At 38.9% G+C, this 17,763-nt stretch overlaps 1 protein-coding gene across 2 annotated transcripts; it reads left to right on the forward strand.

Annotated features, from left to right (window-relative positions):
• Window positions 1–677: 677 nt before the first annotated feature.
• LOC117371382 (protein NLRC3-like) lies at window positions 678–16,844 on the forward strand. Of its 2 annotated transcripts, XM_033967051.2 has the most exons (14): window positions 678–768; window positions 3,808–3,882; window positions 4,662–4,772; window positions 5,317–5,433; window positions 6,170–6,280; window positions 6,946–7,056; window positions 7,151–7,202; window positions 8,465–8,660; window positions 9,333–11,118; window positions 11,909–12,082; window positions 12,748–12,921; window positions 14,596–14,769; window positions 15,119–15,165; window positions 15,994–16,844. In XM_033967051.2, the coding sequence occupies exons 1-14, from the start codon at window positions 758–760 to the stop codon at window positions 16,536–16,538; spliced, it is 3,684 nt and encodes a 1,227-aa protein (XP_033822942.1). In that variant the 5' UTR covers window positions 678–757; the 3' UTR covers window positions 16,539–16,844. The 2 variants fall into 2 exon arrangements, with proteins under 2 accessions (XP_033822942.1, XP_055078130.1); XM_055222155.1 differs by lacking the exon at window positions 5,317–5,433 and having other exon boundaries at window positions 15,994–16,725.
• The last annotated feature ends 919 nt before the right edge of the window (window positions 16,845–17,763 follow it).

The following is a 17,763-nucleotide window of genomic DNA, read 5'->3' on the forward strand; positions in this document are numbered from 1 at the left end:
AAACCAGGAAGAGGCTTCACCTTCAGTCTATGCCTTGAACAAATGAAATCACGTAGAGATTTATCATGATTTATTTCATTATTCTTGTTTCAACGTGCAACTTGAAGTATAATTGCAGTATAATTGAAGTATAATTGTAGTATTCATGTATGATTGGGTGTTGGAGAGCGACCCATTACCCGCATGTGAAGGGTTACACATTTGCAAGTATCAGAAAATTGACTCATTTCATAATTTCCCTCCTACATGGAAATAAATATGAATATTGTAAGTGTTTGAATGTTATTAACCTTCAGACCACATTTACTGTTGATGTGAAAAAATATATATATATAATGTACAATTTGTGCAAAAATATTATCCCAGTATTATCTCAGTGGCAGGTTTGAGACAAAGCCACAGTGCCCCCTTTAGGAAAACACGGACATAGCAAGGTGAATTTAAGATACTGTTTAGTTTTGGCTTCATTTAACTGAAAAAGTACTGGGTGTCATAATAAATATTTCTCAAAGGTACTATCCCACCAAAAAAACAACTATAGGCACTTTAAAATTCCTGTTCCTTTAAGGGGAGTGCCATTCTCTCAAACAAGTCACGCAACTTGTGCAGCTGCTTAACAAGATAAAGAGTTTGTGCGGTATAAACATTAACCAGTTTATAACCATTCGTGACACTGGCCGGTCCATAGTATCCTTGGGTAGTTTCATAAGGAAATCTGGGACAAAATGTAGTGAAATATCTGGAGAAAATATACAAAATGGCTTCCAGGTGAGTAACAGACTCATTCATTTATATATAAAAAGATGACTATATGTTTTCTAGATCAGTGTGTTTACTTTGCTGTAGTGAGGAACTTTAAAGACACTACAGGCAAAGCGATTTTTCAGTTTTACCTTTTTTTTGGTCACTATAAAAGTGCCGCTGAAGATGTTTTACTATTTTGTTTAATCAACTTAAATCGGTTTTGTGAGTCCTTAAAGTAGCACCATACGATAAACTTTTCCAGTCTTGTACCAAGTAACAAGACGTGACAAGTGCGAGGGATCGTATGTTAGATTTTTTCTGATTTATAAAGATTTTAATGCTAAAAATGAGGTGGTATTTGAAATTTTAAGGCAATTCTAGTCAGATCTGGTTTATGTTTTTTGTAAGTGTTTTTAAACCTCGTTCTGTCCATTTTCAGATCTAAATGTCCCACATATGTGCACATAATACACAAACAAATGCAGGGTTTTGTAGGAAACATGAGCTGGTGAAAAATGTGAATAAAAAGATATATTCTCATAAGTAAACTACTAAAGTTGTTTGTTTTACTTGCAGGGCGTCACCCTAAGTGTGTGATAATGTTTGAACTGAAGTTTTAGCCAAATAAAAATTCTATTCTGTGAAAAGGACAAAAGTCTCAGCGGCGTTTTAGGTTTTAGGTTTTAAGTTTCATTTATTTACATGACGTAACAAAAGACACAAAGAACTGGACAATATACAGTTAGTCAGATTTCACACGTCTGCACAGTCAGGACGTGGTGTTCTTCAGGTTTATGGACCAGGGCTCGAACTTTCTGAAGAAAAGTGATGTGTTAGTGACACAAACACGATGTAACAATCTGCTAATGAACTTTTACGCACATCCCTGCTCCTGTTTTTAATGGTGTTTGTATTGTATTTGAAGCAGGAAAACATGAAAAAGAGAATCCAAGTGCTGTCAATGGGTTCTCCTGTAGAAATGAAGAGAAAGAAAGGAAGGAAGGAAGTTAGAGAGAAAGAAAGAAAGGAAGGAAGGAAGAGAGGAAGAAAGGAAGGAAGGAAGAAAGGAAGAGAGAATGTAAGGAAGGAAGAAAGAAAGGAAGAGCCAAAGGAACGAAGAAAGAAAGAGAAAGGAAGGAAGAGAGAAAGGAAGGAAGGAAGAAAAGAAGACGCTGATTGGATGAGCAGCTAAATGGCTTCGCTCGAAAACTTTTGTCCAGTTGACAGATTTGAATTCTTCTTTTGCTACGACTCAAACCTGGACGACTGAGGAATTAAACACAGACACACACATAGACACACAGACACACACACAGACACACACACAGACACACATACATACGGACACAGACACACAAACACAGCCCCACACACACACACACACAGCTTAAGATTTATAAATAATTAACATCCATGACACACTGAGGTGGTAGAGCAGCCAAAAAGTGTATTAAAGTAAGAGTAATGTTATTTCTAAATAATGTTATTCAAGTAGAAGTACAACGTGGTGGTGGCAGGAGTCATTCAACAAGTTACTCAAGAAAGGGTAAAAAGTATATGTAAAATAACTAAAGTATAAGTAAAAGTAAAACTACAGCTCAGTAACTTAAAGAGTAACTGTCGGGACATAACGTCTGATTTATAATTAATCTAAGTGAATGTAATTAGGGCGACAGGAGCTCAGTTGGTAGAGCGTTTGCCCTCTGACCTGAAGACTAGGGGTTTGAATCTCCCACAGATGAATGCTGTTGTTGTGTCCTCGGGCAAGACACTTAACCCACCTCTCCCCCAGTGTCTGCGTACACTGGTGTATGAATGTGTGTGTGAATGGGTGAGCGGTTCCTTGAGGTAAAGAGCTTTGAAGGTGGAAAAGCGCTATATAAAAATGTGACTATTTACCATAATTGGAAGGAAAAACATGAAATAACTCACCAAATCTGGCATTTTCAAAGGATGGACACAAAGATTTGAAAAACTACATTTTATCTGAAAGAGCGGTGCAAGAAGCAAATGTTCAAGTCACAATAATACTCAAGTAGTAGTAGTATGGCACTAGGATTGTACTCTGAAAAGTACATTTTTTTAGAAAGTTGCTCAAGTAAATGTAGTACCCACCTCTGATGAAACATTAAAGATAACTACACTACGTAGTTTCGTTCTCTTATCTAATTATTGCAGGTAGTTTTACAATATGGGTAATCTAAAAACAATTTACTGGAACAATCATGCGTCAGTGGTTTAAAGGTGCAATATGTAACTTTCTTTGTGTCCTCGTCTCTCTGGAGATCTTATTGTTCTTGTCATTTGTTTGCCTTAAATCCTCCACAGTTTGGCATTAAAATTATTTTTTCGGGAGATAAAAACAAGAGACTATGGCACCATGAGGCAAAGTTACAGGTCTGGTTTGTGGAGAGGCGAGTGTGTTTCTGAGCAATACAAAATCCTGTATTTTTATAAATGATAAGCAAGTTTAAAGCCATACTGTGGAACCTGATAGAGCAATAGTGTCTTAATGGAGAAAGCAGGTGAATGCTTACACCAAAAATTTACATAATACACCTTTAGTTATAGTTTTAATATTGTCATTAAAGGGACTGTAGCTGATTTTTATTATTTTTTTCCATGAATTTGAACATAATCTGTGTATATTTTATCGTATAAGCAGCTCTTCAGGTGACAATAAGTCTGCTGTGTGCTGTCTGTATTTAATTAGAGAGCATATTATTGTCCGGTAATCAGGAAGTGCGCTTTGCATGCTAGATGTTGTTAATTTTACTGTCATGGTCTTTGAAAGTGGTGAAAAGAGCTTATAAACTCATCATGGTGAATAATTAGGATATTTAAAATGCATAAGGTAGAAGAGGAATAACTTCGGACCACTGCAAACTGTTCATAATAAATTAGTTGTTTTTCACATTTTTAAGGCAGTAAAAATCTGGTACAGTGCCTTTAATTGTGTTTTTTCTTTCTTTCTTTTTTTTTTTTTTCTTTAATATCAAACTTCAACTTTACACTACCAAAAATGAATAAATAACTAAAAATATAACTTGGTGGTTCTTTCAGGAAGGGGACAGGGAGTGAGCCGCCTGTGGGACCTCCTGTTCTTTTCAGTGAAGCACATTCATATGGAAATCCCAAGTAAGACACCGACACTGTGTGAGACTTGTTAAGACAACTTGAACTGATAGTACCAAGATAAGAGCACCTGTATTTGTTCACTATGGGGGATTTCCAGTGTTGCAACACAAAGTGCAAAAATAGCAGTGAAATAAAAATGTGCAATAAAAATGAAGATAGACATTTAAGATAGGCCTAAGTCTTATCATTTAACTAGAAGGTACTTTGAATACAGAAGCAAAAGGCATAAAAATAATACACTAGAGAAGTCTTGTTAAAGGAACAGTGTGCAGCCTGTTATGCCTGGCTCAAAGAGGGGAGATGACACGCTCAAAAGTAGTATTTTATTTACATAAAGTTTAAACAATAATACTATTTACAAAAACAAAGGTATGTGGTTATGAGTATGTTAGTATCTGTGGTGTAGTGCTGTGGTGTATTGTGAATGAATACGGTGTAAGACAAATTTAAAAGTGCGGTACAGAAGTGGGCATGAGGAAGCTGGCAGCAGGGAGGCAGGGCAAAACACAACAGGTCAGCAGCAGCACAGAGAGAGCGTGGAGAGAGTGTGCGCACACACGGATGCTTTTGCGTCAGGAGACAAAAGAGGAGAGGCGGCAGAGCAGGCCCTGCTCTAGACCCATATGGGCAGGGCCTGTAACTGATGCCAGTGCATTAACCTGCAGATAGAGGACACATATAGACATAGTTTTTCTCATATCCAGTAAATGGACAATTGTACATGTGTTATGTGTAAAGTTATATGCTATATGTTAACTTTAAAGTGTATGTGTCTTTAGGATGAAGTCTGGGAGTCGTGGCCCCAGCCCTGTGCCTGCCTCTGTGTGGAGTGACCACTCTATGGGACATCCCATATCGTTTAAAGAGGCACAGTGTTTGTACAGTACCAGGTGTGTTTGTATAAAACAAAAAAAGAAAGAAAAAAACAACAACAATTAATTATAATGACTAGATTCATGGTATTTGGACAAATTATAGCTTGTGTATGTTGTTTTTAAAGATGGTCGTTATTCTCTCAGCCTAGGTGTGATAACATACATGGATATATATTTTTTTTAAGTTTAATTAAAACAGTCTAATAGGAAAGTTTCACCTGGTGATGTGGCATAATGCATTGGCCACATATGCAAGAGCTAAAGCTCTTGCATATGTGCATGTTTTATTTACACACAATCACTAAATAGCATCTCTGCACTAGACTATTGTCTGTACATAAAAATCATCACTAGGCTCTACACTCCCCACTTATTTAACACATCTGTTTTTGTAAGTTTGTGAGTTTGTGAGTTTGTGAGTTAGTGAAATCTAATTGTCCTCAATAATAACTGCCACTTACAGAATTAAGCACAAAGTATACAATATGTTGTATCTGTATTCATAAAATATGTACATGTTTTATATTAAATCAGTATTTTAAAGTGTATCTGTCTTTAGGCTGCAGTGTGGGAGCTGTGGCCCCAGCCCTGTTCCCGCCTCTGTGTCTATGACAAGTGACCACTCTATGGGAAATCCCATATCATTTAAAGAGGCACAGGGTTCTTACAGTGCCAGGTGTGTTAGTATTTATATATATATATATATATATATATATATATATATATATATATATATATATATATATATATATATATATATATATATATATGTATATATATATATATATATATATATATATATATATATATATATATATATATATATATATATATATATATATATATGTATATATATATAATAAGACTGCTTTACATTATTATGACTACACTAATGTAATTGGACAAATTAATGCGCAGATTGTTTTTTCAAGTAGTCCATAGTTGTGTTTATATGTTTATGTTGTTTTTAAAGATGGTCATTATTCTCTCAGCCTAGGTGAGATGACATACATGGATATATATTTTAAGTTTAATTAAAACAGTCTAATAGTTAAGCTTCACCTGGTGATGATAATGCATTGGCCACATATGCAAGAGCTTTATTTTTATTTACACACACAATCACTACATAGCATTTTTGTACTAGACTTGTGTCTGCACATAAAAAAAACAAATAAAATTAAAAAAAATAGGCTCCAGACTCCCCACAGTTGCCAGCAGAGGGAGTCAGACCTGGCAGACTGGACTTGATTTACATTTTGTAGTGACCACTTAGTAAACACATCTGTTTTTGTAAAAGTGTGTGTGTGAAATCTAATAGTCCTCGATAATAACTATCCTTATTGTACATAAGTGACAAAGTATAGAATATGTTGTATCTGTATTTATGAAAAATGTGTATGTGTCTTTAGGGTGAAGTCTGGGAGTCGTGGCCCCAGCCCTGTGCCTGCCTCTGTGTGGAGTGACCACTCTATGGGACATCCCATATCATTTAAAGAGGCACAGTGTTTGTACAGTACCAGGTGTGTTTGTATTTGTGTTGTAAAAAAAACAAACAAACAAAAAAAAAACACTTTACATTATAATGACTACATTGATTATTATTATTATTATTATTATTATTATTATTATTATTATTATTACAATAATAATACTTTATGTATGTTTTGTTTGTTTTTTTACTTGTGTTTATAATTTTGGTACCACTTTATTATAAGTGCACAATTAACAGCTTTAATACAGCAAGAATACATAATGAATAAAATAAATTAAAACAAAATAAAAATTAAACAATGCATTAGTTTAGTTTGGTTTAATTTTTTATTGATCAGGGACAATGCACTGACCTACACATAATAAATTAAATGAGGTAAATCTATTTGGGAAATTAATGAAGTAGTCACTAAACCTAAATTACTATGAATAAATTATTTGTGAGATGTATTTCTTTATGCTTTATTAAGCCCAATCAAACTGTAGTTTTTCTACATAAGTATTATTGTCACCATGACCCAATTCTTCACTTCCCACTGTTGCCAGCAGAGGGAGGCAGACACATACAATGAATGAGACAGGACTTGTTTGGTTTACTTTGCCCTATGTACTTTTAAAAAGAGTAATTTAATTTACGTTTGTTTGGTTTGTTTTGTTTTTTTGTTTGTTTTTTTTGGGGGTTTTTTTCTCTTAGGAGGGAGACTGGAAGCCCCAAACCTGGGCCTAGCTGTGTGTCCTTTAAAAGTAACGACTCAATGGGTCATCCTATAGCCTTCCTCAGTGACCCTGTCCTTCCTGTATGCAGGTGATCAAGATCAACATAATGATTTAATTATGATGATTTACCATGACAACCACAGTTAACAAGTTTAAATTTATCCTGGTTTCTTGGTTCAAAGGCAGGAGTTGAGTCCAGAGGGTCACCATTCACAACTGGACATCATTTTTATGGTATGTTATGTTATTTTTATTTTTATTTTTTTTTTAGCATGAACAGTTGAAACAATGCATCTGATCTGGCCAATGTAATTGCTATGTTCATATCAAGTAAATAAATAAGATGTTGAGATAAGTGTTGAAAGGTTAGGATTTGGGTTGGGGATATGCAACTAGTCACTGTTAAGGATAGTATCAGTGACCTGGAAATGAATGTGATGTCCCCAGAGAGCAAGGAATGTGTGTGTGTGTGTGTGGGGGGTGTGTGTGTGTGTGTGTGTGTGTGTGTGTGTGTGTGTGTGTGTGTGTGTGGGGGGGGGGTGTGTGTGGGGGTGTGTGTGTGTGTGTGTGTGTGTGTGTGTGTGTGTGTGTGTGTGTGTGTGTGTGTGTTATGTTGTGAGGACCCTTATGGGGAAAAAATCCTGTGGGTATTTCACTTCTATGGGGTATTAACTGCTAACATATAACATATTTAGATCACTATGTTACCTTTTATTGTTTTGAAAATATTGTACTCACCAAAAACTACATATTTTATAAGTTCCACTTTCATTTTTGACACTCTTGACACTCTTCAGAGCCAATCACAACACAATCAGCGTGCATGAAACTACTACAAATCACATCAGGTTTGTCAAGTTGTTGTGTACAGTTTTGTGTCATGTTTTTGTGGAGAATTTCGGGAAAATTGTCATGTGGGAGCATGGGTGACGTGGGCTTGCGGGCTGAGCATTGCGCAGAATCTTACTGCTAACCGCAAGGAGGGTTCAAATAGGACCCAGGAGAGATCGATAAATTACTAAAACATGGATGACATCGAAAACCTCTTCAGGCATGTTTTTGATGAGGGAATGACATTATAACATGGTAAAACCGAAAAGAAAAAAAAAATCTATTTTGCATAGTACACTCTCCTTAAGGTTAGGCAATCTCCAGGAAATTAATTAATGTCCCCAAAAAGCTTAGAAACCCAACATCCATGTATATGTATGTATGTATGTGTGTGTATGTATGTATCTCTGTATGTGTGTATGTACGTGTGTATGTATGTGTGTGTATATATATGTATGTAGGTATGTGTGTAAGTTTGTATTAAACTGCTTAATTCTACAGTGTAATATGAACGCAACTATGTGCTGACACCTGGTGGTATTTTCCAGACATGTAGCCCACAGTATTCAAGTCCTACCTCAGGAAATACCAGTTTAAAAATAGATCAAATATGGCCCTTAACAATAATCAGTGAAAGATTTCTGCGTTTACTTAATGTTTTGCAGAATTTGGAGAAGGACATCATCTCTTTCGTTCGAGCTGAGCTGCAGAGTTTTAAAAGAGTTGTGGAGTTTGATTACCCAGAGTCCTTTGAGAGTGAGGAGAGTGGAGAGCAGAGGACCAAAGAGACTTTCCTCCATCTCACTGTGGACTTCTTGCGAAGGATGAAGCAGGGCAAGATGGCAGATCACCTACAGAGCAGTAAGATGGCTTCTCAAGTTCATAAAAATATTAGTTTTGGTACAAACCAGGATTAATCCTGATTAAACTGGATCTGACCAATACTTAACTAGCAACAATCCAGAAATCCTGAAAATACGTAGGGCTTAACAAGAGGAGAAGTGGTACTATGTCAAAACCTTAACAAAGGAGGGTCTTATTACTACTACAGTAAACCAGTACTGCTATATACTTCTAATCTATGACACCTGAAGATCATTCACACATATACACATGGCGATGAAAATGGTAGTTGACTGGAGCAATGACGTTTTGAATACAGGAAAATAATGATTCCTCAAACATGTATGAATCACGTTAAATACAACTTTGAGAGTCTAAATGGTGAAGAGATACAACTATAACATGGTTAAAAGTACTTAAAAGTCACATTTGCATAATAGGTCCACTTTAATTTTTAAGCATATTCTTCATTCAGCGTTCGAAATCAGGGCACTACTAAACTTTTCTTGTGTTTAAAACATGCATTCATTTCATGCTGTGAGCAGGCTTGATGTCACTTCACTGCCATAATGTGAAACATTCCAGGCAAAGCAAAAACATTTCCATGGAGGCAAAAAGATTACAGATCATGGATCAGAAAATGTAATAATAATTTGATTTACATGTATATATATATATATTTTTTTGCAGGATACATTCATAAAGTTCAGCGCAAACTCAAATCCAGCCTACAGCAGAAGTTCCAGTGCGTCTTTGAGGGCGTTGCCAGAGCTGGAAACCCCACTCTTCTGAACCAGATCTACACCGAACTCTACATCACAAAGGGAGGCACTGAAGGAGTCAATGAGGAACATGAGGTCCGACAGATCGAAACTACATTGGGGAGACAAGCTGAGTCAGAAACTACCATTAAATGTGAAGACATCTTTGAAATATCCTTGCAGGAACCTGGCAACATGAGGAACAGGCTACCGATTCGAACAGTGTTGACGAAGGGAGTAGCAGGCATTGGGAAAACTGTACTGACCCAGAAGTTTTGTCTGGACTGGGCAGAAGGCAGGGCCAACCAGAACATCCACCTATTGTTCCCATTTACTTTCCGAGAGCTCAATGTTCTTAGAGATAAGCAGTTTAGCTTAATCGGACTGGTGCATCACTTTTTCAGTGGACTTAACGAAATCCGCAGCTTTGAACACATCCAAGTTGTGTTTATTTTCGATGGTCTGGATGAATGCAGGCTGTCTCTTGATTTCAACCAAACCAAAGCATTAACCGACATCACAGAATCTACTTCGCTCGATGTTCTGTTGGTAAATCTCCTCAGAGGGACCCTACTTCCTTATGCGCAGATTTGGATAACCACGCGACCTGCTGCTGCAAATCAAATCCTAGCACGCTACATCACTGTGGTGACAGAGGTCAGAGGGTTCACGGATGAACAAAAGCAACAATACTTTAGGAGGAGATTTCAAGATGAGACCCAAGCCATAGCCATCATCGCGCACATCAAGGCGTCAAGAAGCCTCTATATAATGTGCCACATCCCGATTTTCTGCTGGATCGCCGCCACTGTTCTAGAACATATCATCAAATCGAAATCCAGAGACCTTCTACCCCAAACCCTCACCGAGATGTACATTTACTTCCTGGTGGTTCAAATCAAAGCGAAGAGCCTCAAGTACGATGGAAAGTCTGAGGTAGAGCTGCAATGGAGTCCAACGAACATCGAGATGGTGGAGTCTTTGGCCAAACTGGCTTTCGATCAACTTCTGAGTGGAAATCTGATCTTCTATGAGTCCGACTTGGTCCAGTGCGGTCTAGACGTTGATGCGGTGTCATCCTACTCCGGAGTCTTTACGCAGGTTTTCAGGGAGGAACCAGGACTGTACCAGGACAAGGTGTACTGCTTTGTCCATCTCAGCGTGCAGGAGTTTCTCGCCGCTCTTCACGCCCATCACATCTTCGCTAACTTTGGCGTCAACCTTCTGTCAACCGTCCAGTCTTCTGCAGACACCACACCTAAGAAGGACTTCTACCAGTGTGCAGTGGACCTGGCTTTAGAGAGTCAAACCGGCCACCTCGACCTGTTTCTGCGGTTCCTCTTGGGTCTCTCTCTGCCGACCAATCAGAAGCTCCTAAAAGATCTGCTGACACAAACAGGAAGTAGATCCGAGGTGCATCAGAAGACCTTAAACCACATAAAGCAGAGGTTGAACGAGGGGTTGTCCACAGAGAAAAGCATTAACTTGTTCCACTGCCTGAACGAGTTAAAAGACCGCTCTTTAGTGGACAAGATTCAGTGGTATGTGAACGGACTCCAGGGACTGTCCACCACGCTTACGCCGGCAGAGTGGTCAGCCCTGGCATTCCTCCTGCTCTCCATGGACCTGGATGTGTTCGACCTAAAGATATACCAGGCGTCGGAATGGGTCCTCCTCAGATTGATGCCAGTGGTGAAAGCATCCAAAAAAGCCTTGTATGTTGCATTTTGTATTATAATGTAGGAACTGACTTAGATATCAGATGCCATCACAGTAGATGATCATAAATTGGATTAGGTTTAGCTGGGATTCTCATCCAACCCTGAGAATCTACATTATCCTCCCAGACACGGCTTCATGTTCTCGCCAAGATTCAGACAATTCACTGCAGAATTTTAGAAGATATTACGTATTTGATTGCCAGTTCATATGAACATGAAAAAATGTAAATATTAAACTTTACTGTAAATTAAAAGCAACAAAACATTATCCTTTTTTCATTTTTGTCAGTTTTAATGCAAGCTAGGTAAATTTGCAGCTTTCTGGTCAAAAACATCTAAACCTAAGTGTGTGCTGCCTTCAGTGGCCACTGCAATTTCCAGTAGTAGGTGACATCACATGAGACTGATTACACTCAGGTGTTTCAAATTGCATACACCTGGCTGCGGGGGTGGAATTTGAAGTGCGGAAACCTGCTAGACCAATAACACAGTTCCTGATATGTCCAGAGCACAACCCCTCCTTCCCCCTCACTCTCTTCTTTAGTCCACAGGCACTGCCCAGTTTAGTAGCTCTATTTAAAATGTAGTTGTGGGCCAGAGTGAAGATGGCGGTCAAGGATTTATTTTGAATATCTTTAAAGTGTAAAAACTCTACATTTACATTCATAAGAAATGGAAAATAGAATTGTGGCAACATAGAGCGTTAGGAATATAGGTACGTTCCCTTAGTAGTGGTGGAAAAAAAATCAACTTACACATAACCTGATTTGTGCTTCCTTCCCAGACTCAGCACGTGCAACCTGTCGGAGGGCTGCTGTGCTCCTCTAGGCTCAGTCCTCAGCTCTCCCTCGTCCAATCTGAGACACTTGGACCTCAGCCAGAACCCGATCCAGGACTCTGGGATGGACCTGCTGTCTTCAGGACTACAGAGCCAGGGATGCAGACTGGAGACACTCAAGTAAGAACCAAGCTAAAAACACACCACATTCACCTTTTACACTGGTTATGTTCAGATGTTCTTTTATCTAGTTATTAGTCATTATATGCTTGTTTCAGTTCTGTTATGTCTCAAAGTTTTCATTTGAATTTTATACATAGAAATGAAAATAAACAATGTGTACAGGAGGTAGAGAGTAGAGCCTTGTTTAGAAGCTGAGGTGGCTCGGGCATCTGTTGTGGATGCCTCTTACGCCTCCCCAGGGAGTTGTTACGGGCATGTCCCATTAGGAGGAGGCCTCGGGGAAGACCTACAACATGCTGGAGGGATTATGTCTCTCTGCTGGTTTGGGAACGCCTCAGGGTCCCACCGGAGGAGTGGGTAGAAGTGTATGTGTATGTGAAATCTGCACATCCCTGCTCAGACTGCTGCCTCCAGCCTTTTGTCGATTTCAAATGGAAATATAACGACAATAAAGAGGTGCAAAGTACAACAAATTATAGACGTTAATTTGTTAACTGAACTACAGCTTTACATTCCAATTTTGTTCTTTTTTTTTTCAGAGTAAATACATTAAACACTGAACAATGTAAAGCTCTACTGTAATAATCAAATGAAGGTGTTTGGATTTTTTTATTTTTGAATATTTCTCACCTGCCTAAATATACCTTTGCCTCGGTTTGCAGCTTGTCCATCTGTAACTTGTCCTGGAAGAGTGGTGGGTGTCTGTCCTCAGTCCTCTGCTCCCAGTCCCCCAGTCTGAAGCACCTGGATCTGAGCAACAACGACCTGCAGGACTCTGGAGTGGAACAGCTCAGTGCAGGGCTCAGGAGTGCAGGCTGCAGACTGGAGACCCTCAGGTAGATCTGCTCAAACCACACATGTATAGACCTAAAAAAGAATTGGGTCTCAATTATGAATGTTTCTGAAATTTTTATAACTTACACTTAACGAAAATGCTGAGAGAACTCTGTCCAGATTTACAGAACGTTCTTAAGCAACTTCTGAAATCAGAGCTGCACCTAATTCACCAACATCCATTTACAAACACCACAATAATCATTTATATTTCATTTACATAAAGCACAACATGCATTTACTAAGAAACGCCCTCTAAACTTCCATATATGGCTAATATTGACTTGCCATTATGACGTAAAAGCACGAGGAAGAGAGTAAACGAGAAAGTCATGTAGAGCGGATCTACAGACTACCGCTGTTTTACAGCTTCAGCAGCGATTAACACAAACACACATGAACACACTCAGTAGGGGTATATTTAAAGAGGGGGTATTATGCTAAATTGTTTTCTTTAGAGCCTTCTACCATGTTGTAACGTTGTTCCCTCATCAAAAATATGCCTGAAGAGGTTTAGATCTAATCAAGGCCAACCTTACGGTTAACTGTAAAATTGAGTCCAATGCTCAGACCACAAGTTTACGTCAGTCATGCCCCCACATGACAATTCTACATAAATATACAAAAACATGATATAAAACTCTACAGAACAACGTGACAAACCTGATGTGAAGTAGTTTCATTAGTGGGAGGCTCACTGATTGTGTTGTGATAGTGCTCTGAAAGGAGAGTGACTAAAAATAAGAGTAAGAGTAATAAAAAATATATTCAGCAAGTAAATAATTTTCAAAACAGTAAAAAGTAACATGATGATCTAAATATGTTATGTTATCAAAATAAGCAAGGGCTTTCATGGTTGATAATGTCTTTTTGTGAGTCATGGTACAGTGGGGACAGGGGTGAGGGCACATGGACACATTGCGGTTATATAATATATAATATAATTTGCCATTATGTAGGAATTAGAATTTTTGTTTGTGCTATCAAAGTACTGTATTCTTAAACCGTAGAATTTTTGTGCCACAAGTGCTCATGACATTTTCAGTTTAGAAAGTTTTGTAAAACCAAAAATGTTCGTAAGAAGGCCTTAATTACAAATTTGTTTGTAACACCTCATGAATTAGCCCCATTATCCTTGGCATTTCAGCTGTTTTTAACCCACAGTCCAAACAAGCTGTTAAACTGAGCAGTGCCTGTAGGACTAAAGGGGAGAATGAGTGGAAAGGAGGGGTGGGGCCTGGAGGAGTAAAGGGGAGAATGAGTGTGGAGGAGGGGCGGGGCCTGAAGGAGTAAAGGGGAGAGGGAGGGGGAAGGAGGGGGAAGGAGGGGCTGGGTGTGGAGAACTGAAGTGGAGTGGGAAGAGGGGTCTGGAAGTCTAAAGGGAAGCGTGAGGAGGGGGGTGGGTTCTGGAGGTCGAAAGTTAGAGAATAAGGAGGGAGGAGGGGCATGATCTGGAGGACTACAGAGGAGAGTGAGGGAGAGGAGGGGTGGGGTCTGGAGGTCTAAAGGGAAGAAGGGGGAGCAGGGTGTGGAGGACTAAAAGGCAGGTTGGGAGAACCCTTGGATTTTGGTTTAATTATTCTTAAATACCGATCAACATTATTTTAAAAGCACTGAACTTGTTACACTGTGAGAGACGCTAATTCAACACCTCATCTATGGTTGTGCGTCTTCAGTCTGTCTGGATGTCTGGTCTCAGAGGAAAGTGGCTGGTCTCTGGCTTCTGCTCTAACAACGCCCGGGTCAAGTTTGAAAAGTCTGGACCTGAGCTACAACAACCCTGGACCCTCTGCAGTGGACCTTCTGTCTAGACTATGGGAGGACCCCCAAGCCCCCCTGGAAACACTCAAGTAAGAACAAACCCAAAGCAAATACACAGTGATTTAATTTTATTTTATAGAAGGATTTATTGACCAGACAGCTGTTTCATGAAATGTGGAGAGAGACAACTATTTTGCGCTACAATAGATAACAGGGAATGAGTTTTACCAAAATGTGGGGCTGCGGCTGCTCTGACCAGTTCCAAAGGACCAGTGTGTCCTTTGGTAATTGGAACAAAGGACCTGTTGGACATTTCACCCCCTTATGCATTTGCCAAAACACTCAGCACTTTTCTATCATCTTTGTTGAATAAAGTTGTTTGTGATTAGTTCATAGATAATATTAAAATGTGACCTCTTTGTCCTTTTTATTTTTCAGTTTGGAGCCTGCAGGATTTCGATGGTTGAATCAAGGTTTGAAAAAGTGTATGTACCTTTTTTTTTTTTAATGTTTTCTTTACAATGCCCCTAGCAGGAATTCGGGGTAAATACGTAAATGTAGATGAGTGCAATAGAGAAACCCATAGTCTTATTAATTTAAGGTAAATGAAGTTACCGGCTGCACTAACATTGATTCATGATTGGCTGCAGGTGCTGGGAATTAGGTGGTGAGGATTTAGATCAGAGTCCTGGCAATGTCCTATAAGAGATTCATGTCAGGCTCATTTTTCTTTCTGGTTGGATAATAATCTTGAGAGCCAAAACACCAAAGTATCACATTAATAAATGGACCACCATGCCCAATGTTTTTGTAATTAAGAATAAATCAGCATTAGAATTGTTATCAGTAAATTCTATATTTGGTTTGAACATGTTTTCTGCATATGTGGGGACAGAAATAGGTCAGGTTTATGACATTTCAAACTAAAATCTTACTTACAGTTCCTTTTAATAGCTTTATGGGACAGCTTAAGTCATTTGCTTCATTAGTTCCCTCTAATTGGTTAAAGCCACCTGTCACTTACGAGATGACAAAGGTGGACTAATGGACGCAGTGGGTGGACAAAAGTGAAAACGTGCAAAAAGCTGCAGTGAACAGAAAAGCAGAGTGATACAAACAAAATATGAGAGGTTTTGGGCAAACACCTTCCAAATGTCGTCTATATGCAGGAGATTGAAACCTGTAAATAGTCAGAGAATTGAATGATTTCTTTTCCTTTTTTTATTTTGGTCATATAGAACCTACCATAAAGTGTTGCTACTAACTAACTAATCAGCTATAAGTAACTATCTTTACCTCTCTGTGTTCATCAGATTTTTGTGTTCACTCTCTGGACTCCAACACCGCCTATCGACAACTCCATCTATCTGACCGAACCGTGACCCGTGTTCCAACTGACATCAACTACCCTCTGCATCGGGACAGGTTCGACTACTGGCCCCAAGTTCTGTGCTGCAACGCCCTGTCGGGACGATGCTACTGGGAAGTGGAGTGGCAGGCTGATTGGCCCGGGGAGAAAACCCGAGGAGTGGATATAGCCGTGAGCTATCGAAGCATTGGTCGCAAAGGGGAGGGTGGCGAATGCGGCTTTGGGTTCAACAGCCAATCCTGGAGCCTGATGGTGTGTTACGGATTTTACTGCTTTCGACACAATGGGAATGAATCCAGAGTCGGAACTTTCACGGCTTCGCGTAAAGGCAGAGTGGCCGTGTACTTGGACTATCCCGCGGGGGCACTGTCTTTCTATAGAGTTTCTAAAGAGCAGTTAATCCACATACATACGGTCAACATCACGTTTACCGGGCAGTTGTTCGCAGGGTTTGGGGTATGGTCTGGAACAGCTGTCACTCTGAAATAGCTCCACCTGCTGGACAGTTCTGATTTCACTAGTTTATTTTCAGCATCACCATTGTCATTTTTGTTGAAATGCAAAAACTACCTTCTACAAGCAGTACTGGAGAAACTGAAGAGTTGGCTGGATCAAGAAGAAAAGCATACATCTGGTTCCTTAGGATATACAGCTGATGGGATATTTTTGGGAATTTGATAGCTCCAATGCTAACTCCAAGTTACTTTGACTATAAATATGAAACTGACTTGGACTGATAAGCATTTGAAATAGTCAAATATGTACAGTTTGCAAAATGAAAAATAAACTATTTAGAAAAACAATATTGCATAGTAATTGTAATTGTGAAGGAATAGATTGCAGACCAGTTAGAGACTTGAAAGAAGTTTATCTGATCAGATGAATGAAGTTACAGACAGCAGGCACATGCGTACGTCTGTGTGCGTGTGAGTGAGTGTAAGAGGGTGAGAGTGTGTCGGGTTGTGTTTAGGAGAGTGAGAGTGCGGGAGTTTACAAAGGAGCCATCCAGTACTTATACTCCAAGAAAGGTACTATCAACAGAAGGCTGGTCCTATAAATATAGTAAAATATATAGTAAATAAGGAGAAAATATTTTTACATACTGTCCATACAAGGTCATAAGTGGATATACCGTTAACTGTTTATATGAAGGTAGAATATATCACTTAAAAGTTGCTTGCAGTTACTCAAAAAATGTATTACAACACCTCTTGTCAACCGAAAGATGAATACCTGTATCATGTAACCGAAGTAGCAGGTTCAAGTGTAGACATCTTAAAATAAGCATGTGTCGCATTCTTACAGAGAAACAAGTTCACCTCAATGTTTCAGACACAGTATTCAACACTAGGTTTAAGAGTAAAGCAGTAAAATCATGCTGTCAGTAATTCAAAAAGCACTGTGAACAAAAATCAGCTGCTTGTGGCTGTAACGTGCTGATATGAAACGGGCTGGTGTAGAGTTTAGGGGAAAACAAGCAAAATATAAGATTAATTTTAAGTTTTTTTGAGTTCAGTACTGTGTTATTGTGTACAAGAATATTACTAGATACAAGCAAAAAGCATAGTATATCTTCAATAGGAGCACTGAGCAATAGCATTGGACAAAGTGATCCAAAGAGATCCAGATGTGAAAGAAAAGAACAAAGATGAAGCAATGTCAGTGATGCAAAGTAACGAGGCAGGTTGTAGCAGACTGCATGTGCCGGAGACTC

The sequence above is a fragment of the Periophthalmus magnuspinnatus genome, chromosome 5 (assembly GCF_009829125.3).
Source record: "Periophthalmus magnuspinnatus isolate fPerMag1 chromosome 5, fPerMag1.2.pri, whole genome shotgun sequence".
Taxonomy (NCBI): domain Eukaryota; kingdom Metazoa; phylum Chordata; class Actinopteri; order Gobiiformes; family Gobiidae; genus Periophthalmus; species Periophthalmus magnuspinnatus.

Bases quoted from the DNA above. Each gene is read 5' to 3' on its own strand.
- LOC117371382 (XM_033967051.2), top strand. The intron at 3,883-4,661 runs GTAAGACACCGA...ATGTGTCTTTAG, and splicing joins CATTCATATGGAAATCCCAA to GATGAAGTCTGGGAGTCGTG. The intron at 6,281-6,945 runs GTGTGTTTGTAT...TTTTTCTCTTAG, and splicing joins CAGTGTTTGTACAGTACCAG to GAGGGAGACTGGAAGCCCCA.